Below are 25,142 nucleotides of genomic sequence, written 5' to 3'. Positions count from 1 at the left end.
CACAGCTCTCACGTTGTGTGTGTTTACTCCAGCCAACACTTCTAGAGTCCAACCTGCCTCTGGCCTTTCTCTTACTTTGCATTTTCTCCAGTATCAGCAATCATGGTAGGTTTTCCTTTACACAACAACCTAGATGATGCTCACGATCAAGTCCGCACAGAGAACAACTCTAAATGGCAGCTATCCCCCTCCCCAAGCTGTCTCACTCCCCAGACCCCAGGTGTCTCACTCCTGATGGCCCAGGGTCCAGGGCGAACACAACTGAAGCTCTCAGCCAAGAGGCTAACTCCCTCTGACACCCCTGCAGAAGTGACCCGTGTCTCGGCCCCATCCAGCCCACACCCAGCTGCCAGGTGAAATGTCCTGCAACTCTGCTCTTTATGCTCTCACTTCCCCTGGAAAACACCAGTGTCGCCCCCCTGCCCTCAGAGCATGCAGTGATGTCCCTACCTCACACCCGTTCTCCAGCCTCATCACACCTCACCCCTGCAGAGCCCAGCCCACCACCATTCGGCGATCCCTAGGGCACCCCACAGCCTATGAGCACACACCTCACGGCCCCCATGAGGTGTGTCTAACTTGCACTGCTGCTGGCCCTGGAGCCACCCACCAGGAAGCTGGGAGAGGCACCCTGCCATTACTGTGCAAGCAGCCTCCCTGCCCCGGTGGCAGGAAAGAAGTTACTCTGGGAGGATTAACAGGGGAAGAAGTCAGGGAAAAGACAGAAACAAATCAGCAGAGTCCATGCTGTGGTTTTGATTGTTTAAGACAGCGTGGCCGGACAGAGTGATGAGAAAACAATGATCTTCAGAAAGTACCTTCCAATTAGGAAATATCAACTATGCAACGCACTGTGCTAGACTCATTTAAAAAAAAAGAAAAAAGTTAAATCAAGATCCTTGCTCTCTAGGAGTTTCCATGCTAGTTTGGGAGCTGAAATAGACAAACGCGTGGAAAGTTAGACACCAATCTAAGAATTAAATAAACATAAAGAGCCACTACAAGGCAGCAAAAGAACAACTGCCCAGTGGGGATATGGCAACAGATGCTCTTAATTGAGGGGGAAAAGGAGTCTTTGGCAACCTGAGGTAACTCCCAGAGGCAATACAAGGACAGGGACCAGAATGGTGACCAAGAATAGAGACCAATGGTTCTCAAACTTGAGTGTGCATCGAATCACCTGGAAGGACTGGTTAGACCACACATTGCCAAGTCCCACCCCACAGTTTCTAATTCAGGAAGTCTGGAGTGTGGCCCAAAATTGTGCATAATTCCTAACAATTCCGAGGTGATGCTGATGCGGCCGGCCCAGCACACGCTTTGAGAACATCCTGCCTCAGAAGTAGGAAATGGGTGCTCTAATGACCGATCCAGCTCACAGCTAAATCTTATTAGTACTACACAATGGGTTCACTTTTTTTTTAGGTACTTACCAACATTTAAAAACCAGGGCATTTCCCAGAAAAACCCAGACTTCTGACTTCTCTTTAAAAAAAAATAGAAAAGTCTGGAAATTGGATGAAGGTGGTCAAAAAGAACAAACTTCCAGTTATAAGATAAATAAGTACTTAGAGATGTAACAGGCAACATGATGACTGCAGTGAACATTTCTGTGTGCTATCGATGAAAGTTTGTAAGAGAGTCGATCCTAAGAATTCTCATCACAAGGGAAAAAAAAATTTTTTTCTTTGTCCTTTTTTTTTGTTATCTATAGGAGATGATGGATGTTAACTAAACTTATCGTGGTAATCATTTCACAATCTATCATTATACTGTACCTTAAACTTACATGGTGGTATATGTCAATTATATCTCACTAAAACGGGAAAAAAGAATAAATTTTATACTTCCAAATTATGAATTTAAAAAATGGGAAGGTCTGGCCACACTGGGTGCACATTTCTACGTGGCCAGCAATCGACTAGGACCAAGCAGCCACTGTCCTCTTCACTTGGCACATTCACCCCACAAATGCCACAATTCATGTCACTCCCCACTCCCAACACAGGCCAGTTTCATGCATGCCTGTTGCCTACCCAGCCCCTGCGATCCATGATCTACATAAGCACCTTTAATAACCATATGGGATTCAACAACCTGGAGAGACCATAATTTAACCAGTTCCCAGTGGTTGGGCCCATAGTTTGCATCAATCACACTGCAATTAATAACAACCAGCATACATCTGTGTCACTTGCTCAATCATTTCATGGGATAAATTCATAGAAGTTGGATTGCTGGGTCAATTTGATACACAGTGCCCCCGCAAAAAGGTTAAAGATACCATTTAAAATCAATTATAACACAAAATGAGAACAATCAGCTAGCTAGATGACACGCTTTTTTTCTTCCCCCCCTTACCCCGCACCATGCAGCATGTGGGATCTTAGTTCCCCTAGCAGGGATCAAACCCGCACCCCCTGCATTGGAAGCACAGAGTCTTAACCACTGGACTGCCAGGGAAGTTCCTAGATGACACTCTTTTCTAGTCGGTCATTTTAAATTAACCAGTGGCAGTTCTTACGTCTCCTTCCATTTTGGCTCCACCCTAAGCCCTCTAACACCATAAATATTAACATCCAGTTAAACTTGCCTTTTTTTTTTTTTTGGTACGCGGGGGCCTCTCACTGCTGTGGCCTCTCCCGTTGCGGAGCACAGGCTCCAGACGCGCAGGCTCAGCGGCCACGGTCCACGGGCCCAGCCGCTCCACAGCACATGGGATCCTCCCGGACCGGGGCACGAACCCGCGTCCCATGCATCGGCAGGCGGACTCCCAACCACTGCACCACCAGGGAAGCACTAAACTTGCCATTTTATTCCATAACTTCTGCCACCTAAAGTTCTGTGACAACATCCTTTAGTGACAGCCTCAAAAACCACTTTGCTACAAGAGAATCAGCCACACTGCAAGTGCCGACAGTGTACTCAGTGCTGCTGGAACCCCCTCGCCTCTCCCTGTGGCACACACAGGTTTTCACCGTGAGGTGGACACCTACAATGAGACACCTTTGAAACGATGCCAAAATCTGCCCCCCACCGCCCAAACTCTGCAACTTTACCCTGGGTCCTTATTATGGGCTGAATCGTGTCCCCCCAAAATTCATGCTGAAGCCCTAACCCCCAGTACCTCAGAATGTGACTGTATTTGGAGAAGGGTCTTTAAAGAGGTAAGTTAAAATGAGGTCACTAGGGTGGGCTCTAATTCAACATGACTGGTGTCCTTATAAGAACAAGAAATTAGATGCTCCCCAATGTTCATTGCAGCACTGTTTACAATAGTCAAGACATGGAAGCAACCTAAATGGCCATCAACAGATGAATGGATAAAGAAGATGTGGTACATATATGCAATGGAATATTACTCAGCCGTTAAAAACAATGAAATAATGCCATTTGCAGCAACATGGGTGGACCTAGAGATTATCATACTAAGTGAAGGAAGTCAGGCAGAGAAAGACAAATATCACATAATATTGCTTATATGTGGAATCTAAATAAAATGATACAAATGAACTTATTGACAAAACAGGAACAGACTCACAGACTTAGTGAACAAACTTATGGTTACGGGGGGGGGGGGGGGAGGGGGGGGGGGGGAGGGATAGATTGGGAGTTTGGGATTGACATGTACACACTGCTGTATTTAAAATAGGTAACCAACAAGGATTTACCGTATAGCATAGGGAACTCTACTCAATACTCTGTAATAACCTAAATGGGAAAAGAGTTTGAAAAAGAATAGATCCATGTATATGTATAACTGAATCACTTTGCTGTTCACCTGAAACAAACACAGCATTGTTAATCAACTACGCTCCAATATAAAATAAAAATTTTAAAGAACGAACAAGAAATTAGGACACAGACACACACAGAGGGAAGCCCACGTGAAGACACAGGGAGAAGACGTCCATCTACAAGCCAAGGAGAGAGGCCCTCAGAAGAAACCAACCCTGCTGACGCCTTGATCCCAGACTTTCAGCAGTCTCTAGAATTGTGAGCAAATTTATTTCCGTTGCTTAAGTCACCCAGTCTGTGGCACTTTGTAATGCCAGCCCCAGCAAACTAATACAGCTCCTTATGTCCACTGAAGGTATTTAACAGCGATTCTCACTTCACGTCCTAGGGAATAGACCAGAAAAGCAAGATGAAAACTCCAGGCTTGCGCTATCACACAAGACTGACCCTTTACTGCTCCTCGCCTCTTCTGCATAGTCCTTCTCTCTCTCATTGCCCACTGTTTGTCTTTTCTCTCTTCCAGGCACTGGCACCTAGATTCTGAACTGTCACACCCCAGAGCAGAGCAGGGAAAGGGGGAGGGGGAGGGCTGGGGGAGGTAGAGAAGGTGAGAGGTGGGAAGGGGAGGGCCAGAATCGGAGCCCGAAAGGAGGGGCTGACAAGGGGGGTTGGGGGCAGAGAGGCACAGCCAAGTATCAGGACCCTGAGCTTGGGTTCAGTCACAAATTGTCTCAGATGTCTACAAACACTTTCTCTCTGCCCAGCGCTAGGTATGCGGGGCCATCCAGAGGGGTTTTTCATGCTACAGCATCTCAACATCACTTCTGGACCTGAGGGGAGGTCAAAGATATCAGCAGTCCTGTTGGACAGCAGCCAGTCTATGACCATAACGAATGCGGACAAGGCTGCCTAATCACAGACAGCACAGGGCATCCCCAGAGCTGGCCTCTCCCTGAGAAGTCAGTCAGCAGTGCCCTCACTGCTGTTATTCTGCACAGTGATAAGCAACCTCACCTACCCAGACTCCCCTGGAGAGCAGAGGCTGGTAGGAGCCCAGTTCTCTTGTAGGGGGAGTCAGGGAAGGCAGGAATGGGGTAACTCCACATTTCGTGATTCCAGGCCCCTGCTGAAGCTATGCCGGAGCCCTGCTCGCTCCCCTTTAAGCTCTGAGTGGCTGTGAATAAAAAGGGAAGGGCCTCGGGCTTCCCTAGTGGCGCAGTGGTTGAGAGTCCGCCTGCCGATGCAGGGGACGCGGGTTCGTGCCCCAGTCCGGGAGGATCCCGTATGCCGCGGAGCGGCTGGGCCCGTGAGCCATGACAGGCTCGAGGCCCCCATACCGCAAAAAAAAAAAAAAAAAAGGGAAGGGCCTCAAGGAAGAGAGTGGGGAGGGAGGGTGTCACAGAAGCATCAGGAGGGAGAGAGGAAAACAGAGATGCCATAATGCCCATGGTGTGACATGATACATCCACCTCCGGGGTCCAGGACAGGCTCCCTGCTCCATCCCTAGGCCACAGAGCACCTTCACCTGCGGAGGCCTCACCTGGCTCCTTGCAGCGTCCCGGGTAACAGCTGCCCCAGTCGCACCCGGATACTTCCTCTTCCCCTTCCCCCTTTCCACCAAGCCAGGCAGACTCTGCCTCACCTAATCCTGCTGGGCAGGTGGATTCTTTGGAGGAGGGACAGACAGCTCTCCTCCCCCTCCTAAAGAGACACGCTGGGTGTTATTCCTAAAGTCTAGCGTGTCGTGGAGCTGATCCACCAAGAGCTGGCTGCCGGGGTTTCAAAGGAGCTCGCAGGGACATGGGACCAAAATGCGGCTGCAGCATCCCTTGAAGTGCTTCTCTTATGACCCCAAAGGCAGCCAAGCAGGGTCAGATCCAGCTGAGGTCAGAAACCCAGCAGCACATGTGGGATCCATGCATGTATACAAAAAGACCTATCTTTTTTAAGTTTGCTTTAGACTTTAGAGGGGCCGCCCAGAGCCAGGGGAAGGCAGGATCAATAACTGCTTTGTCTTTGAATCCCAGAAATGAGAAACAGCGTGCCCAGCCCATGCTGAGTGCTTAAGAAATGTGTCCAAATAAAGACTAGCAGTAAAAGGAAAGATGACTCCCGAGCAGGCCTGTGCCCAGGTGGAAACACAGAGCTGAGTCTACGGCGTCTGAACATCACAGCCAGCCATAGGGACACAGTTCATTCAAGTTTCCGTTTCTGGTCAAAATATAAGAAATTAAGGGGATGGCCAAGGTGAAGACATGCTGTGGAAGACCCTGCTGGGGGAGCTAGTGGCCCAGCCCATACCTCCAATTTCTGAAGACTGTGCCCACCTACAGCGCCTGGGTTGATGCTCTAGGTGAAAGCAGGGACAGGTTAATTCAAGGACAAGATGTCACAGCTCCTGGGGCATTTACAGTAACTGCAGCACTTCACCCCGCTCTGTATAAGAACACAAAAAATATTATATGGCAATGTTGGGAAAGAATGCGGTATAAGCAAAAAGATTGGATTTAATGTGAATTTTAAGATGTCGGTCTATATCTACACAGCCGTCAGAAACGTAGTAATCCACTTTAGTAAGGAATCAGCACACACTCATGCTGTATCCCGGTTTAGCCAAGGTATCCACAAGTTCACTGGCTTCCCGTTGCTCTTTCCAAGCTCTGCCCACTGAAATCAGACTTTCACACGTCCTACCTGGCTGACACATTAGCCAACAACCACTAGTGAGCACCTCCCACGTGCCAGACACCACGTTAGGAGCTGGGGTACAAGGACCAAGAGGGGCTTCCCGGGTGGCGCAGTGGTTGGGAGTCCACCTGCCGATGCAGGGGACGCGGGTTCGTGCCCCAGTCCAGGAGGATCCCACATGGTGCGGAGCGGCTGGGCCTGTGAGCCATGGCCGCTGGGCCTGCACGCGTCCAGAGCCTGTGCTCCGCAGCGGGAGAGGCCACAGCGGTGAAAGGCCCGCGTACCGCAAAAACAAAAAAACAAAAAAACAAAAAACAAGGACCAAGAGACCGTAACCCAGCTTTGGAGGAGCCTGCACCTTTGGGAGAGGCAGTCTTCAGGTCTCCTGCAGAGGCTGCCACGGGGACACTGAGAGGACAGCAGAGGGTCATCTCTGGACTTAGAGAGGGTCATCTCTGGACTTAGGAGGCCTTCACAGAGGACATAAGCCGAATCAGCCGTCGGCCAGAGGGACAGCATGGGGAGGGTTCCCAGCAGAGGGGACAGTGGGTGCCTACACTGAGCTCACATGCCTCCTTCACTAGGCTAGGAAGGATGTTCTTTTTTCTTTTCTTTTTTTTTTTTTTTTTGGCTTCCCCAACCAGGGATCGAACCCAGGCCCTTGGCAGGGAAAGCGCAGAGTCCTAACCACTGGAACGTCAGAGAAATCTCGGAAGGATGTTCTTGTTCACAAGCAAAGCTGCCCATATTTTAGGAAGCAGTTCCCTTTCAGGGATTTCAGGTATTTTTTTCCAGGTATTTATTTTATGTTTTTGTTTTTGTTTTTTTGCGGTACGCGGGCCTCGCACTGTTGTGGCCTCTCCCGTTGCGGAGCACAGGCTCCGGACGCACAGGCTCAGCGGCCATGGCTCACGGCATGTGGGATCTTCCCGGACCGGGGCACGAACCCGTGTCCCCTGCATCGGCAGGTGGACTCTCAACCACTGCGCCACCAGGGAAGCCCCAAGTATTTATTTTAAACCAAACCTATCAAGGAAAAGTAAAATGTCAAGAGCTCCATCTTTTTTAATTAAAGTATAATTGATTTACAATGTTGTGTTAGTTTTAGGCATACAGCGAAGTGATTTAGTTACACATACATATCTATATATTCTTCTTTAGATTCTTTTCCATTATAGATTATTACAAGATATTGGATATAATTCCCTGTGCTCTACAGTAGGTCCTTGTTGTTTATTTTATATACAGTAATGCATATCTGCTTATCCCAAGATCCCAATTTATCCCCTCCCTCCTTCCCCCTTTGGGAACTGTAAGTTTGTTTTCTATGTCTGTGAGTCTGTTTCTGTTTTGTAAATAATTTCATTTGTATCAAGATCTCCATCTTCAAGCACATTCCATCTCAATTATGGAAAATATGGTCAGTCTCAAAGATATGATTTCTTGCTTTTATTGGAATTTATGACTAGGGAGCAGCAGGAACTCCCTCAGCAAATCAGACTGTAAATCTGGGCAGGTGGCAGCACTCAGAGGCAGAGCTAGATTAAAAAACGGGAGACCAGGGGGCCAGGCCAGCCCTGCACAGTCTCACTGAGAGCCCAGGCCATCCACCAGGGTCATTCCAACAGGAAACTGTCCCCCGCAGCTTCTGCTCGCTGACCCACCTCACTTTTGCCGTGGCCTCTGGGAACAGAGACTTTCCAGCCTCACAGGGCTGTTCTTAAAATCCAACACACTGACGGGAGAAGACGCAGAGAGCCCTGCAAAGTACAAAACAAGGCACCGTGCGGTATTCCTGCAGTCAGCCTCCCCCTGGGCCTGGCAGGTCCACCTCCTTCTCAAAGGATCTGACCCTCCTTCCTCAGGAAGCTTTCTTAGGCTGGCCAGCACCTCCCAACTTCCCACTCCTCCGACCTTCACCAACAATAGCCAAGGACAGAGAGATGGGGTATCCTTCTAGGAATTCACCCTGACTCGCCAGCCAGACCACATTCTCCTGGGGGCAGGGGCTGCCTCCCCGACTCCACCCTGCCCTGGACCTTTCCAGTGTTCTACCCTAGAGCCAGTTGTTTCTTCTATTAAGTGACTGACCCACCTAAAGAGAACTTGCTCCAAAGAAGAAAGATCCCTGTCTTCCCCAACACCCCAAAACTGTGACTCAGGAAAAAGACTTTTTCATAAGACCTGCAAGTATGTCCCCTGGACGAAACCACTGTTTAAGGCTTCACTTTGTGGGAAAAAAAGGGGGTTGCTTTTCAGCCAAAAGAGTGAGTTATTAGGGTCCTGGGGTAAAGACGACAGGAGCCAGTAATAACACCTACTGCTGGACCGTACAGTAGAAGAGTGACAGCTGACAGGGCAAATATGAAATATGTTAGTGCCATCTATTAGCAAGAGTAAACAATAACAAAGGAATGATTCTTTGCTGACAGCAAGAGCACTGTTGTGTTTGCACAGGACTTTTACATCCAACTAACTTCCTTTTAAGATACTGGAAGTCCGGAGATGAGTCCTTGCACGTGGAAAGCAGAGGGCAACCCCAGACCTGTTGGCTGCATTCATATTAGCTCTCAGATCCCAAGACTCACACCGCAAACCCAAGTATGACTGGGTCCCTAGGACAGACCCCAATGCCAAGGGGACTGAGGCTGTCTCAAATTCCCACCCCGCCCCACCCTGACATCCAGTCCCTGGCTGGGGAAGCAGGCAGGAGAATCCTGTGGTCAGACAGTCGTTCCAGTCAGCTCCTCAGAGGAAGCCAGACAGTGCACCATGTCTGGATGCCTGGTGGTGCATGACCATGGAAATGGGATTTAGAAAGATCACTTCTCTAAGGGACCTGAAATCTTTTATGGGAACCCACCTATGCAGAAAGGGAGGGAGTGAGGTGAGACCCATGGCTGAGCTCATGTGCTTTCTTCACAGAGGGGATGGCAATGCTGCCAGAGGTATCAAGCAGGCACGAACTCTGGATGAAAAAAATCAGGAGTCATACATAACCTGACTCCATCCTGAAGGCTAAGGGTGGTGTCTACACTGAGATGGCAAGATCAAATCCATGGACAGGAAGTAGGCATTCTTCCCCTGATGCCAAATCAAAATAACCAAAGGGAACAATTAGTCCTCAGAGAGTAGAGAAGAGGTGAAGGGGAAGAGAGAAGGGAGAAAAATAATGGAATCATGAGGGATCTAGAACAGAGAGAGACTTTCTGTTCCCTTTCCAGGCAGAGTTACAGACTCCTTCAATCCCTTACCCCCATAAAAGCTTACTGAGCATCTACTATGTGCCGACACTGCACTAAGACCTAGGAAAACAGTGATGAGTCCTGCCCTTGATAAGCTAGTTAGCTGTATTATAAAGACTTCAGGTTCAGGAGTTCCCTGGCTGTCCAGTGGTTAAGACTCCACGCTTCCACTGCAGGGGGTACGGGTTCGGTCCCCAGTCAGGGAACTAAGATCCCACATGCAGCATGGCGCAGCCAAAAAAAAAAAAGACTTCAGGTTCTAGGGAGCAACAACCAGATTACACCTTATCTTTTTATGTAGCACCAAACTCAATAGGAATTCAATGGGTGTGTTGACTAAATGAATATAGGAATGGGTGGCTAGGAGGGTAACTCTTGATGAGCTCACACCCTGGTCCTTGAAGTTTAGGACCAGCTGGGCAGGGATGGTTTAATACTGAGAAATCTACAGATAGAGGTCAAAAAAAGAAAGTCATAAGATTAAGACATCACTGAAAGTTGCTAAGAGAGTAAATCTTAAAAGTTCCCATCACAAGAAAAAACATTTAGTAACTATGGATGGTCATGGATGTTAACTAGACTTATTGTGGTGGTCATTTCTCAATACATACAAATATCAAATCATTATGTTGTACATCTGAAACTAATATAATGTTATATGTCAATTATATCTCAATTTTAAAAAAAAAATCACGACAGATCACAACAGAAGCAGGAAAAAAGATCTTGATGAAACTCAACAACTGCTTCTGATAAAAGTCCCAGCAAAACAGAAATTCAAGTATGTTTCATTCACATCATAAATACTAATCAACTAGCAGCACCATGTGTAATGGTGAACTATCAAAGGCTTTCTCATTCAAGTTAGGGAAAGGAAGGATGCCTGATCTTCCCACTACTACTTAATGCTGTTTTAAGGATCCTAGCCAACACATTAGGACAAGAAAAAGAAATGAGACAAACTGTGGAAAGATGGACACAAAATAGTTATTTATCAATGATATGTCTGAACACTAAGAAAACAAGAGAATCAACTAGCATTGTTAGCATAAAAGATTTCAATTAAGTGGTTAAATGAATATATAAAAATTAGTAACCAGCTGGAAAATATGAGAAAAGAGTCTTTACACCAACAAAGCTTATATTAAAAACAATGAATAAACTTATGAATTGAGCAAAATCTAGATCAAGATCACTACAAAATTAAAAAGAGGACTAAACTGAATGGAAAGGATAACATGCTCCTGGATTGCAGGACTTAATGTGAGGAAAAGTCTCAGTTCTTCCCAAATTGATCTAGAAATTAACAAAATCTTAATCAAAATGGTTTTAAGAATCATTAAGGAAAGAAACATCATTATCCATTTTTTAATATAGCATAAAGTGAATGAATGTCATATTGACACAGAAATAGGCAAACAGAAAAATGAAACAAAATGGAAAGTCCAGAAACAGATAGAGAGAGAGAAAGAGAGAGAGAGGGAGAGAGAGAGAGAGAGAGAGAGAGAGAGAGAGAGAGAGAGAGAGTGTGTGTGTGTGTGTGTGTGTGTGTGTGTGTGTGTGTGTGTAATGGTGATATGCTAAAAACAAAGACCATCTAAATCAATGGAGAGAAGCTGACCCAGGCCAGTTCCACCAGAAGGGGCAGCCATAGCCATTTGGATTCCCCAGAGACGGGCCCTGACTTGGCATGTGGACAGAAAAAAAAAAATAAAGGAAGAACTATAGAAAGGATTGCTACAGAGCAAGGAGGAAGGAACCAACCACCCCTCAAATAAGCAGAAGACAGGGGCCCTAGGGAATGAGTTAGGTTTCGTCTTTTATCAAAATGAGTACAAATGATCTTGCTTACCGAGAAGGGAGACTCCATCAACCACCACCCCAAAACTCGGATGGAATTCTACAATTCTACACAGCAATGAGAACGGTCCATGGATAACTATACACAGCAACATGAGTGAATCACAAAGGTAATGCTGAGCGAAAGAAGCCAAGCACCGAAGAAGCATACTGGATGACTGCATTTATGTGACGTTCTAGAAATGTCAAACTAATTTATGCTCAAAGATTTTCAAGACAGTGCCGATCCTTGGGGTGGGGATGGGAGTAGGACTGAAGGGCTTCTGGGGAGCTGGAGCTGTTGTTTCCTGCCCTGGGTATGGGGCACATGGCCTGTGTTTATGAAAATTCATCAGGTGCAATTTTCTATAGAGTTATGCTGCGATGAAAACTTTACACTAACTTTCTGGGGTGATGGAAATGTTCAGCGTCTTGATCTGGTAGTGGGTATATGCATATGCTAAAATGCACTGAGCTGACACTTAGGGGAGGGATGGACTGGGAGTTTGGGGTTAGTATATGCAAACAATTACATACAGAATGGACGGACAACAAGGTCCTACTGTATAGCACAGGGAACTATTTTCAATGTCCTGGGATAAACCATAATGGAAAAGAATAAAAAACAATGTGTATATGTATACCTGAGTCACTTTGCTGTACAGCAGAAATTAACACATTGTAAATCAACTATACTTCAATTTTAAAAAGGTTTTATAAGAAATTTAGTCTGTAAATATTAAATACCTATATGATCCTTAAGAATGTCACAAAATCAACATGACACCCTAGTGTATAACTATACTATAACTACAGTGCTTAAAACATCTTGTAAACGTATCACCTTAAGAGATGATACACACTTGCATGCAAAGATATCTTGCTCAAGCTAATATTTTACTCCCCAGCCTTTGTCTCCCAGCAACTGGAAGTATGAAAGAAGGCTTTGGCTCAGTTAAAAATGCTCACAAATTTCAAACCTGTAAGGTCAAACTCAATGAGGCTTTAAATCAAAGCACCTTTCTTTTTCAAAACATTTGTATTAAATGCGGACATTGAAAAAGTTAGAATACTGGCTTTGCAGGTTTCCAAAACAATGCAAGAAAAACTCCCCTAGGAGACCAACAAAATTAGCGGTCCCCTATCTTATCTATAAATCTCAACATGCCAAACAAATACTATATTTTAGCATCTGAGTATTTCTTAATATTATAGAATTTTAGCAAGGTAAATTCCCTAAAAATTTCATTATCAATTGAGGAATGGCATTTTTATTCTGTTGACTGTTCTTAAACCTTTAGAAAACGATCCAATTTCAGTATTTCAAGATCCACTAAGGCCTGGATGATTGGATTTTATTCTGCACACCAACATCCCAAGCCAATCACTGAGCCTATCTGCAAAACAAGAATATCTATTTCATGTTGCAAAATTCCCACTGGCCCCTCCAGGTATCTAAGGCACTTTACAACATCAACAGCAACAAGAAACTTCACTGAAATAATGGCACTTCAATAAAGCATTTCTTGTCTTATGAGAAGTGAAGAACTTCTTGAAAATCAACCTAAATTCTAATGCCCTGGGGTAGGATCTCTAAACGATGGGTACAGGACCATAACTCTGCCTTAGAAAGGAATGTCCTGGGACGAGTGTCCTGAAGAGAGACAGCAATGATCTCAAAGGGACTGATGTTACCTGAAACAGCCATGGCCGGTATCATTTGTGACCCAGGCCACTCCCCGGGACAGCCGGTCTGGCCTTCACTTTCCTAAACAACGACCTGAATTAACAAAAGTATGCAATACTTGCTGGGATGACAAGAAAAAACAAGTTTTCTTTCTTGATAATACACAGATAAGTGACAAAAGTGACTGACAGGCTTATTTTTTCATCCGTAGAATAAATTTCTTGAGCAAAGACAATTGTTAGGTCAACTGTGCTTCTGGTCTATTTCCTGTAGTCTTGTAATTCAATAGGTTCAGCCGCACAATCAACTGTCACCAAGTCCTACATGCAAAGAGGGTCTTACCTGTGAGAAGTTCAGCCCATTCAACAGATTGCATTGCTCTTCCACCTTCTCCACTGCTCCCGTCTGTTTCCTCAGCCGCTTGGCCTCCTGGGCAAGGTACAGGTCTAAGACAGGCACCCCACGGGACTTGATGTCCACTTTGGTCAGGGAGTTGACCATGAGCATCACCCAGACGGGCCTCTTCCACTCCCAGTTGCCTGCGATGGCATTGAACAGGTAGTCTGCGTAGAGACCCTTACCATGCTGGTCAGGCGTCATCCACGAGGGCATCATGAGCTTGACGTACTCAAGGTGGCGCTTAAGGCGGCCGTAAATGTCCCTGGGGAGCACGTCCTGGAGGTTCTCACCTCATGGCAGCATCTGACAGCTGGTGAGGGCCGAGATAGTGTAAGGGTCCGTGAGGTCCAGCTCAAAGTAGACGATGCTGCTCTGCTGAAAAGCCTCCTTGGAGGTGTCTGGGATGAAGTCCCAAACCCGGGTGTACGGGACATGGATCATGCCAAAGAAGTAAGACAGCGGGTCTCACTTTATGGTCCACAAGAAGGAATTCAACTCATTTTGCTAAAAGGAAAAGAGACAACATCAAGGCATGATATGGAGGGACAGGAACCTGAGAGGTAAATTAGAGAGACAGGTCACCCTGCAGGAGAAAAATGATCAAAATAGTCCAGGCAGATTCACCTACCGGGGCAGGAGTCCTCAAAGCAGACTGAATTTCAGCATCCCTTCCCTTTTCTCATCGAAATGTTGATTAAAGATGAGAAAGCAATACAATCACCAGCTTTGAGTTTGCCCCATGCCTGCTCTAGCAACTGGACAGGAGTTAAAGAGGGGATTCTCAAGGGACTACAAGGATGCACCTGGTACATGTAAGAGACACCTGAGGAACCCACTGTTACCTCCCAGGCACACCTGGTGGTTTCTACTTCTTCAGGTCTCAAATTCAACAACCCCAAAGGCAGAGTCTCTCAACTCTGGCTGCACATTTGGAATCACCTACAAAGCTTCTAGAAGCCTGATATCTGGGTCTTATCCCAGGTCAATCACAATGGGATCTCTGGAGGTGAGATAAGAGGTTTTATATATATATATATATATATATATATATATATATTTTTTTTTTGGCAGTACACGGGCCTCTCACTGTTGTGGCCTCTCCCGTTGTGGAGCACAGGCTCCAGATGCGCAGGCTCAGCGGCCATGGCTCACGGGCCCAGCCACTCTGCGGCATGTGGGATCTTCCCAGACCGGGGCACGAACCCATGTCCCCTGCATCAGCAGGCGGACTCTCAACCACTGCACCACCAGGGAAGCCCTAGGTGATATTTTTAAAGCTTCCCTGGTGACTCCAATGTACAGCCAAGGTTGACTCCACAGTCCTAAGAAGCCCCTGATTGCACAGTTTGCCCCTGTCCCTTTAGGACATGCATTGTCCTGCATTTCTCTCTTACAAAAGCCTTCTGGTTCAGCAGCAGAGAACTGGATGGTTCCACGATGTCTCCCAACAGTTTTATAGGCTGAGCACTGGTTACATCCTGAGGCCAAGCCACTTTGCCCTTTGGCTCCGAGTGTCTCTCAGTCTCAACAGCGGGCATTTATGAAACATCTGTTTATTAAGAGCTACTGTACAAAGAAGTGCACAGGGCAGCCCTCAAGGAGTTCAAGTGTAAAGGTCAGATATATGCATGGGGTGAGCCCCACATCAAGCAACCCAGAAATATGAAAATCCAGGTTTTATAGGAAAGAATATTTGGAATTCATTCTCTTTACAAAGGCTTCGTTTCAGCAGCCTTTTAAGTAGCATGCTTTCCTGGATTGTGGGGTTTCAGTTTACTGTCAGGTCTCATTATGTATCATAGTTATGTTCTATAAAGTCACTGTGAACACTGAATTACCGGATACTGAACCACTGCTCCTAGGGGAAACACAGGGTTAGGTTCCTGCGAGCCTCTGGTCACAACGTTTTAGTCAACAGAGCAATACATAACCTTGTTTTATGTTTTATGTGTGCTTCTGTTGAAAAGCACCTTCTTTAGTATATTTTGTTGACTTGTGAACATTGAACTCATAGCCAACAACACCGTAACTCATGCCTGCATGAAGCTCATCTAACTCATGTATTTTCTCCCTAAGGCACATCACTGCCCTCCTGTGCTTAGGAACACTAGACAGCACTTCATTCATTTTAAACAGTGAAATTGCCTCCAAGAAGCACAAAAATGCAAAAAGAATATGGCACTAAGTAAACTACAAAAAGTACACTTGTTTACTTGTTTCTAGTTTGAGGGGTGAAAAGACAAGCCAGAGCACTGACTTACTCGACCTCCGCTGGGAGACTGTGCATCCGGCCGCTCAAATTTTTTGCAGTTCTGGGCACATCTGCAAGTGAAAGTGAAAGCACCACAAGCCTGGGGTTAACAATTTTAGCAAGTTGGCAAATTCACAAACATGAAATCTACAAATAATGAGGGTCAACCATATTTGCACTCTGTGTCATTGTTTCAGCAGCAGCAACCTGGTCTCAAGTGAAATATTACACAGAATCTCAAAATATAAGACCGATGAGGGTGGAGCTGGCTGAAGCAGGGGCCCTACTCTCTTCAGCCTGCTCTTCTCCACCTGTCCCCCTGTCACCTTCACAAAAACACCATGGGACCACTCAGAGGAGAGCAGAGGCAGGGAAACACGTGGGCTGGGGTGACATAACAGCAGGGGGAGGTCAGGGGCCAACAAGCCCACAACTCTCCACAAAGGACATCGGCTAGGCAGCCTCAGCAGTGCTGGCCACAGGGGAACAGGCCTGGTGCCCCAGAAGGGACTTTTCGAAAGAAACTAGAAATCCTGATATTAAATAAAATCTTCCAGTTGGGAAATGAGACCTCAGTTTTCTCAAAACACCATGCGCACCAGATGGAGCTTACCTCATTAGCCTCCAGCCTGTGACCTTGTTTTTTAAAGTATTCAAATTATAGTTTTGCTCACGCACCCAGCTTTTCAAGAATGCACTAATTATGCTCAATTCTGCTTCTGTCTCAGCCACCCCACTGAGGTTTGTTTGGTTTTTTTTTTTTGCCGTGCTACATGGCTTGCGGGATCTTAGTTCCCAGCCAGGGATGGAACTCAGGTGGTGAAAGTCAGATAATAACCCCTATCGTAAGTAATGGTAATAAACAAGTTAGACAAGTAAAAGTTAAATGACTGAACAAATGAGAGAAAAAACACATTTTTTAAATAATTTTTAAAAACTGATCCTTTTTGACCCACTTCCTAGAGAAATGGAAATAAAAACAAAAATAAACAAATGGGACCTAATGAAACTTCAAAGCTTTTGCACAGCAAATGAAACCATAAACAAAACCAAAAGACAACCCTCAGAGTGGGAGAAAATATTTGCAAATGAAGCAACTGACAAAGGATTAATCTCCAAAATTTATAAGCAGCTCATGCAGCTCAATAACAAAAAAACAAACAACCCAATCCAAAAATGGGCAGAAGACCTAAATAGACATTTCTCCAAAGATATACAGACTGCCAACAAACACATGAAAGAATGCTCAACATCATTAATCATTAGAGAAATGCAAATCAAAGCTACAATGAGATATCATCTCACACCAGTTAGAATGGCCATCATCAAAAAATCTAGAAACAATAAATGCTGGAGACGGTGTGGGGGAAAAGGACCCCTCTTGCACTGTTGGTGGGAATGTAAATTGATACAGCCACTGTAGAGAACAGTATGGAGGTTCCTTAGAAAACTACAAATAGAACTACCATATGACCCAGCAATCCCACTACTGGGCATATACCCTGAGAAAACCATAATTCAAAAAGAGTCATGTACCAAAATGTTCATTGCAGCTCTATTTACAATAGCCCGGAGATGGAAACAACCTAAGTGTCCATCATCGGATGAATGGATAAAGAAGATGTGGCACATATATACAATGGACTATTACTCAGCCATAAAACGAAATTGAGCTATTTGTAATGAGGTGGATAGACCTAGAGTCTGTCACACAGAGTGAAGTAAGTCAGAAAGAGAAAGACAAATACCGTATGCTAACACATATACATGGAATTAAAGAAAAAAAATGTCATGAACAACCTAGGGGTAAGACAGGAATAAAGACACAGACCTACTAGAGAACGGACTTGAGGATATGGGGAGGGGGGAGGGTGAGCTGTGACAAAGCGAGAGAGAGGCATGGACATATATACACTACCAAACGTAAGGTAGATAGCTAGTGGGAAGCAGCCGCATAGCACAGGGAGATCAGCTCGGTGCTTTGCGACCGCCTGGAGGCGTGGGATAGGGAGGGTGGGAGGGAGGGAGACGCAAGAGGAAAGAGATATGGGAACATATGTATATGTGTAACTGATTCACTTTGTTATAAAGCAGAAACTAACACATCATTGTAAAGCAATTATACTCCAATAAAGATGTAAAAAAAAAAAACAACCTGTTAAGGGTTGAATTAGTATTAAGAGATAAATGGTGTACTGGGTCTCCAGCCAGTCCTCAGGCATCCTCTTAGGGAGTAATGAGAGTCCCCAGGGTTATTTAAATACTACTTCAAAAAGCCACATGGAAACTGTAGTCTACAGAAAAATGGTTGCCAAAGGCTAATTAAGCAATCAAATGTCTCACTGTTGGTTAAAATTAGATCAACCTGGTAGAAAAACACTGGTTAGGCAGTAATCAAAAGCTGAGGTTGACAGTTATGGCTTTGGTTAATTTTAAATGGGTAACAGAATAATTACCTTTAAATGCAACTGGTTTGCTAGAGCTGGGCTTCCAAGCATAGGTTTAGTTTGTTTTATTTGTTGATTTTAGTGGGAAGAGTTGGTGATCAAAGGGGTCCTGGATGATGATATGATTGGAGACCACTGACCTATACATCTGGTTACACAAGTTCCACACAGTCTACCAAAGGACTTCTACACAGTTTCCAACTGGAGACATGGCAAATAGTTGAAATATTATTATTAAACACATGGGCACCTGATTCATTGTCATCTATTAGGAGACCACGATAGTAAGCAAATATATTCCAAGAAAAACCAAACCCATACTGCAGGATCATAGCGTGGGGTTGGTGGGGAGTGGTGAGGGGGTGTTTCATTTTGGTTTGGTTTTGGTTTGTTTTCACCCAACACACTTAATGTCCCTAATGTCCCATCCTACCTCAAAACGCCTACACTTCTCTTCAGAAACAAAGTCTGTTCAATTACATGTATCCATTCTTAGTTTCTTATTTATTTTATTGTTGTCTTTTCAACCAGTATGAGTCTAGAAATAGGGTTATTGTGTGATCTTTTCACTGAAAACTGCTCAGCTTTATTTTACATATAATATTTTTCTAAGGACATTTCTTGGTTGATGATTTCTTTTTTTAATATTTATTTATTTGGCTGCACCAGGTCTTAGTTGCAGCTCGCAGGCTCCTTAGTTTCGGCTCGATGGCTCCTTAGTTGTGGCATGCGAACTCTTAGCTGTGGCACACATGTGGGATCCAGTTCCCTGACCAGGGATTGAACCCGGGCTCCCTGCATTGAGAGCGTGGAGTCTTAACCGCTGCGCCACCAGGGAAGTGTCTGCTCAGGTTTTTTAAAAAACAGTACTCACGTTCTGGCATCTAGCCATGCACTGACAGTAATGATGCTGAAAGCAGCTGGCTGATACTGACTGTTCGCTGTGTGCCAGGCACCATCCAGGCGTTGCACACGGATGGTTCTGCTGCATTTGTTCAACACTGACTTCTTTCCCAACTATCAACGCTGTGCCCCCCAGGCGCCAGGCACGGCTCTAGGCGTGAGGCAGTAGGAATACAGCAGTGAATGAAGTATGGGTCTCTGCCTCCCGCGTGTTAATGGTAACCACTGAAGAGAACAGAGAAGCAGAGGGGGAACAGGAAGTACTAGTGGAGGAGGGATGTTGTCTTAAATAGGGTGACCAGGAAAGTCCCTGAATGTCCAGTAGGTCATTTAAGCCTTGCCGTGAAGGAGGTAAGAGGTCAAAGTACAGGACTATCTGGGAGCAATCCCTCCAAGAGGAGGCAACAGCAAGTGCAAAGACCCTGGGGCAGAAAGGCCCTCAATGTGTTGGAGGAGCAGGAAAGGGGCCAGCATGACTGCAGCTGGACAGCTCCAGAGGCAGGCAGGAGGCAAAGGTCAGAGAGGCCAACAAGGCCTGGCCGCACAGGGCCCCCGAGCTCCTGGAAGGGTGGAGGCTTTTATGCTGAGTAGGGTGGAAGCTGGTGCAGGTTTTTAATGAGAGAAGCTAAACGAGCTGAGTTAATGTGTTGACAGGATCACCCTGGCAGCTGTGATGAACAGACTACTGAGAGATGAGGGCAGATGAAAGAAGGTCAGTTAGGAAGTTACTGAAATGACCCAAGTGAGAGAACAGAGCAGTACTGACAGACTTGATGAGAAGTGATCAGAGATGGGATTCTGGCTGTACTCTGGAAGCAAGAGCCAACAGGATTTGCTGGTGAATTGGTTAATTAAAAGGATGAAGTTACCATCGACCCAGATGGAGAAGACGGGGTGGAACAGGATTCGAGGCAAGGTCAGAAGTTTGGTGCTGGTCCCGCTGAGTTGAAACGTCAAGCAGACATCCAAGTGGGGAGGTCGAGTGGATAGGTGGATGCATGAGTCTGGAGTCTGGGAGAGATCCGGGTCCCCAATGAAAAAGAGGGTGTGGTCATCATTTCGATGTTATTTAAAGCCATAGGACTAGAAGAGATCTCCAAGGGACTAAGTGCAAACAGAAGAGAATGGGTCTAGAAATGGTCCAACCTTGTGAAGTCAAGGGAAAGAAGAGAAGCCAGAAGAAGAGAAGTGGCCAGCGAGGTAGCAGGGAAAATCAGAAGAGCAGGAAGCCCACTGAAGAAAGAGCTTCGGGGAGGAGACAGTAAACCAGTGGGTTAGGTGTGGTTGATGGACTAAATAAGCCGAGGATTTGGACAACTGACCTCTGGATAGAGCGACACGGAGGTCGCTGGCAACCCAGACAAGAACGGTTTTCGTGGCATGGTGGGGGTGAACGCCTGCCCAGTGCCCACATAGGAGAGATGGGGAAGAGAGGAAGAGGGAGAATACACACCTAAGTAAGACACTGGCTGTTTCCAGACAGAGACATCGAGGCCTTGAGAGGCTTATTATGCTACAGAAGGTCTCATAGCTGCTAAGCAGTGGATCCAGGATTTGAAGCCAGAGCCCCAGGTTTTAAACACCGTATCAGGCGGCCTTAGCATGCAGCAGAGATCCCCCGCGGTTCAGACTTACATCTTTTTCAGTTCGTACTCTGCTAGGTGCACCATCGCTCGGGAGGACCACCTGACTCCACATCTAGAGAGGCTCTGTCCAGCTCCCCATTTGGGGCCTCAATGACCTACCCAGATGAACCCACACTGACATCTTTCACTCCTCAGGGGGCCATCCTTTCCCATTCTCTCTTTAAGGGATAACACAGCTTGCGGGGTGGGGCGCTTTTCCACTTTTTTTTTTTTTAAGCCAGGGGTTTTCAAGTGGTTTTAAAGAAATGATCCTTATCCTGTGGAGCTTCTTCAATACATGGCGTTCTGTTCTGACCCAGGAGGGCACCCTGTCTCCCACTCTGGCTACTGACACCTCTCTACCAGGCCCTTCTGAAAGGCGAGTCTTCAGGGCTTCTTATCAGGGAGCTCCTACCTTGGCTTTGCCCACAGGTGAGGCCCTAGGCTGCTGCACTGATCTGAGGGGTGCAGCTGCCCCTGCCTCACACCGACACCCTCAGGGGAAGGGCTATTTGTCTCCATAAAAGAAAAACAAAATGGCTCTACCACCCCCCTTTCACTGTAATTGCAGCCCCTACATACTACTAGAGGGAGCCATGTATCTTAACATTCTGACGATTTCAAAGGAAAAAAAAAATATATTAACACCATAACAGGTTTCTTTTCAAAGAAGAAGACATGTCCATGGATGACAGAGACACACGAAGTTCTGCGGACTGAATCACCTTACCGGAGATTTTAACACACACGTGTAATCCATACAATGAAATAAAGTGGCACAATGACAGCTTGTGTAATGTGGGCTAAATCCCTAAGCCACGGGCCCCCTCAACTCTTCCCATCCAGCTCCTGGACCTGAGATAACTTCTCTTTTCCAAGAGGACCCTTCAGCAGACCAGCTGGAATGATATTAAAGTAAGTTGGCTTTAGTTTGCCCTTTTCATTTGACAAATATTTATTTAGCATCTACTATGGCCAGGCACTCTTGTATGCACTGGGGATGCAGCAGCGAACAAAAATTCCTATGCTTACGGAGATTGGGGGGGGGGGCAATAAACAAACATTTTTATCAGATGGTGGTTAAGTGCTACACAGGAAAATAAAGTCGGAAAAGCAGATAGGAGGGCAGGGTGGCCGGGGAATGGGGGCATGACATAATCTTTAATAGGTAATCGGGAAGGGTCTCATTGAGAGAATTTGAGCAAAGCCCAGATGGAAGTATGGGAGCAAGCATGTGGATATCTGGGTGAAGAAACAGCAAATGTGAAACAACGCTAGCAGGAATGGTAAGAACGCTCCAGAGTTGTGTTTGAGTGTTGATAAAGGAACAGACTCAAACTGTGTGTTGCTCCGGGTAAAGCCTGCCTTGTCTGTGGCGGACTTTGGCTCAGAAAACCTCTCTAATGATTAACGAAAGTTGAAAACCAAGCCAGCTATCAAGCCACAGTCCTTCCAGAAAGCTACAGGAAGCTGCCACACCGGATGGGAGGCTGGATTCCAGAGCCTCACTCTACAATCTCAACACCCCAACCCCCTGGGGGACCCACCCACGGTACCCTCTACAGCCTGCAGGTCAAGCAGACAGCCCTGCCACTGACTGACCTTCTGACCTCCACACAGGACAAGGCAGTTTGCCCACAGAATAGAACATTGATTCTCAAAGTGTGGTCCAGGGACTTGTGAATGTCCCCAAGTCCCTTTCAAGCAGTCTGTAAGATCAGAGCTATTTTCATAATAATACAAAGATATTTTCCTCTTTCATTCTCTCACAAGTGTACAAACAGAATTTTCTTGAGGCTACAAGTCTCTAGATAACATCACCCTCCAACAGTCAATGGCATGTGTGCTTGTGTATTCTTGCATTTTATTAATATTTCCGTTAACCCCCACAAGTGTTTTACTATGAGACCAAAAAGTATGAGAACTGACAGAACAAAAGACCCACGAAGACAGATTCAACAGAAGGGAGAAACAGAGACCTTATCAAGACTCACTCGATAATATTATTACGAGTTGGTAATAGATTCGCAAAAGTGCAAGGCACTCTGCTTTCATATGAAAGGATGGACTTCTGCCTTGTATAACAAGCCCGCAGCTGCCACACCGCAGCAAAGTTTGGAACGATCCCTGCTGAGGATTTCCCTCTTCGGCCTCCACGCGTCCGCAGCCCAGGGCGCCCTAGGAACACAGTGCAGCTTCTCGGGCAGCCCTGTGCCCCAGGAACGGCTCAGTGAGGTCACCTTCTCCCTTGCTGTGGTTAAGACGATGAATAAAATCACGGAGGGAAATGGACGCGGCCCCGGATGCTGCGCAGGTGTCACCGAAGGTGGGCAGACCCCTGAACTCCGGCAACCGGCGTTCGAGGGCGCTCAGTCTACGATCACCCTCCCCAGCGCCAGGGATCCACAGAGACTGGACCCACCGATGTAAACTCGCAAAAGTCAACTTCCACGGAGCTCAGAAGAGAGGGACTTCAGACCTGCAGAAAATTCCGAGCGTAGGAAAATTGATCAGGAAATGGAAACGCTCTTCTCGAAAGAGGTTCAGCCCCGGAGACGCCAGACCTGCCGGGTTTCCGTTCGGCTTCTGCTCCTATAGGGCTGGGTGGACACGGGCAGGTCACTGGGGCTCTCTCACCTCGGCTCCCCTCACCCCAAAACGCTGATGCGAAGATCTAAGGAGGCGCCGGGTGCGTGAACGCTAGGCTGTCAGACCTGGTCTCTCCACGAACGCGCTCTGTAACCTGGAGCACAAAAGTCCCTCTCTGAGCCTCAGTTTCCCATATCAGTAAGACAAGGAGGATGGCTTCAGCTCCCCCCACATTCCTCCTAACTCAGGCACTGAATAGACGAAGGTTAAGTCAAGCAGCTGCTGGGGGCTATTACCATTTAGAAACGAGCAGAAATGAAACGCTAGGGACGAGCAGGCAGAACAAACTTAAAAGTAAATGTGCCCAAGTCCCGGGCCCACTGGGTCTTCGCGGATTCGTCCCTCAAACGCCAGCGAAGCAGGCTGGCGAGACCCGGGGTACCCGGCCCGGGACTCCCTTCGGCTGACGAATGGCGATGGCTGGGGGACAGGGTCTCGTGTGGCCGGAGTTCTGCACCCCCGCCGGAAAGGGGAACCCGGGGGCTCGGCGGGAAGCGCGAGCTAGGAGGCGCCGCCGTGCAAGGTGGGAGCCCGACCCGCTGAGTCGGCTCGGGGTCCAAGAGCACGGGGCTCAGTGCGGTTGGGAAGGTAACCACCCCCAGGAGGTGCCGGGAGGCTGCCGCGCCCGCGCCCGCTGCGCGCCTTTCTTGGGCCTTGAGCTTGCAGTTGGCGGAGGCGGGCGCGCCGCGCGGAGGGGCTGCGCTCGCGGATAGGAGGCAGAGGGTCGGCAGCAGGAACCAGCTCAAGGGACTCATCCTCCTCTCGGTGACTCCGAGGCCTGGGGCGCAGAGGGAAGGAGGGACGCAACAGTGGCCTCCCGGCTCGGCTAGCCCGCGGCCGCGGGGCTGCGTACTCGCCCGGCGCCCGCCATGGCGCGCCGGGCTCGAGGAGCCGGGGGCGCTCGCGCATTTCCCCGCGCCTCTCGCCGGCTCCCTCCGCGGTTAGCGCGACCGCCTCCGGCCGGGGCTCACCCCCAAGCCCTGAGGCGGCGGCCAAGTGAGGCTGAACCCCGACCCCGCCCAGCCCCTCTGCCGCCCGTCTGCCCTGAGCAGAGGCAGCCGCGGGATCCGCGGCCCCAGTTCTCCCGCCCAAACCCTGCCCCGGCCGCCGGCCACCCCGTGAACCAGAAGGGAAAAGTGAGGCTCCAGGACTGTCTTCTAAATTCAACCGAAAATCGTACTAGCTCCTGCCCTTAAGTCTGCGTTCACGCTGCCAATTCTGAGGGTGGCTCTTGATGGAAAGAAATTGACCAAAGAAATAAATGAAAGGCTATTTTTAAAGGCAAGTTCATGTAAACAAAGGCAATCGCAGGGAAGTTTTGTCTGTAAAAGAGGAGACTAGTGAGTGTGTGCATTCAGTTAAAACCCGGAACCACGAAAACCGGCAGTCCATTAAGTGCCCTCTTAAGGGATTTGGGAGAGTAATAGGAAGGATTAACAGCGAACTCGAAGGATTACTGCAAAGATTAAACGAGGACATTTAGGACGCACATAATAGGTCTGCAAAAAGTGGTCGCTCTCTTTCCGCTCTAAACTCCCCAAGGGTTTTTTTCCAGCAGTGACCCTTCAGGAAGAAAAAGTTATAAAAGCAACTGCTTGTGCTCGGCCTCTCCCACCTCCCACCCAAGGCCTGGGTGCACTCCACCACCTTCCTGTACAGCCCAGACTCCTG

The 25,142-nt window shown here is 47.2% G+C and overlaps 1 protein-coding gene across 1 annotated transcript in view; it reads right to left on the bottom strand.

The window, feature by feature from the left end:
* The window catches only part of TRABD2A (TraB domain containing 2A), a 59,312-nt gene extending 34,882 nt beyond the window's left edge, over positions 1 to 24,430 (bottom strand). Inside the window, 2 exon segments of the mRNA XM_029232840.1 lie at positions 13,540 to 14,091; positions 24,110 to 24,430. Coding sequence (XP_029088673.1) covers positions 13,540 to 14,091; positions 24,110 to 24,226 — 669 coding nt within the window. The 5' untranslated portion in view covers positions 24,227 to 24,430.
* Between the last annotated feature and the right edge of the window lie 712 nt (positions 24,431 to 25,142).

The sequence above is a fragment of the Monodon monoceros genome, unplaced genomic scaffold (assembly GCF_005190385.1).
Source record: "Monodon monoceros isolate NGI ecotype Baffin Bay Population unplaced genomic scaffold, NGI_Narwhal_1 Super_Scaffold_19, whole genome shotgun sequence".
In the NCBI taxonomy this organism is placed as follows: Eukaryota; Metazoa; Chordata; class Mammalia; order Artiodactyla; family Monodontidae; genus Monodon; species Monodon monoceros.
This window is presented reverse-complemented; position numbering and strand designations above follow the sequence as displayed.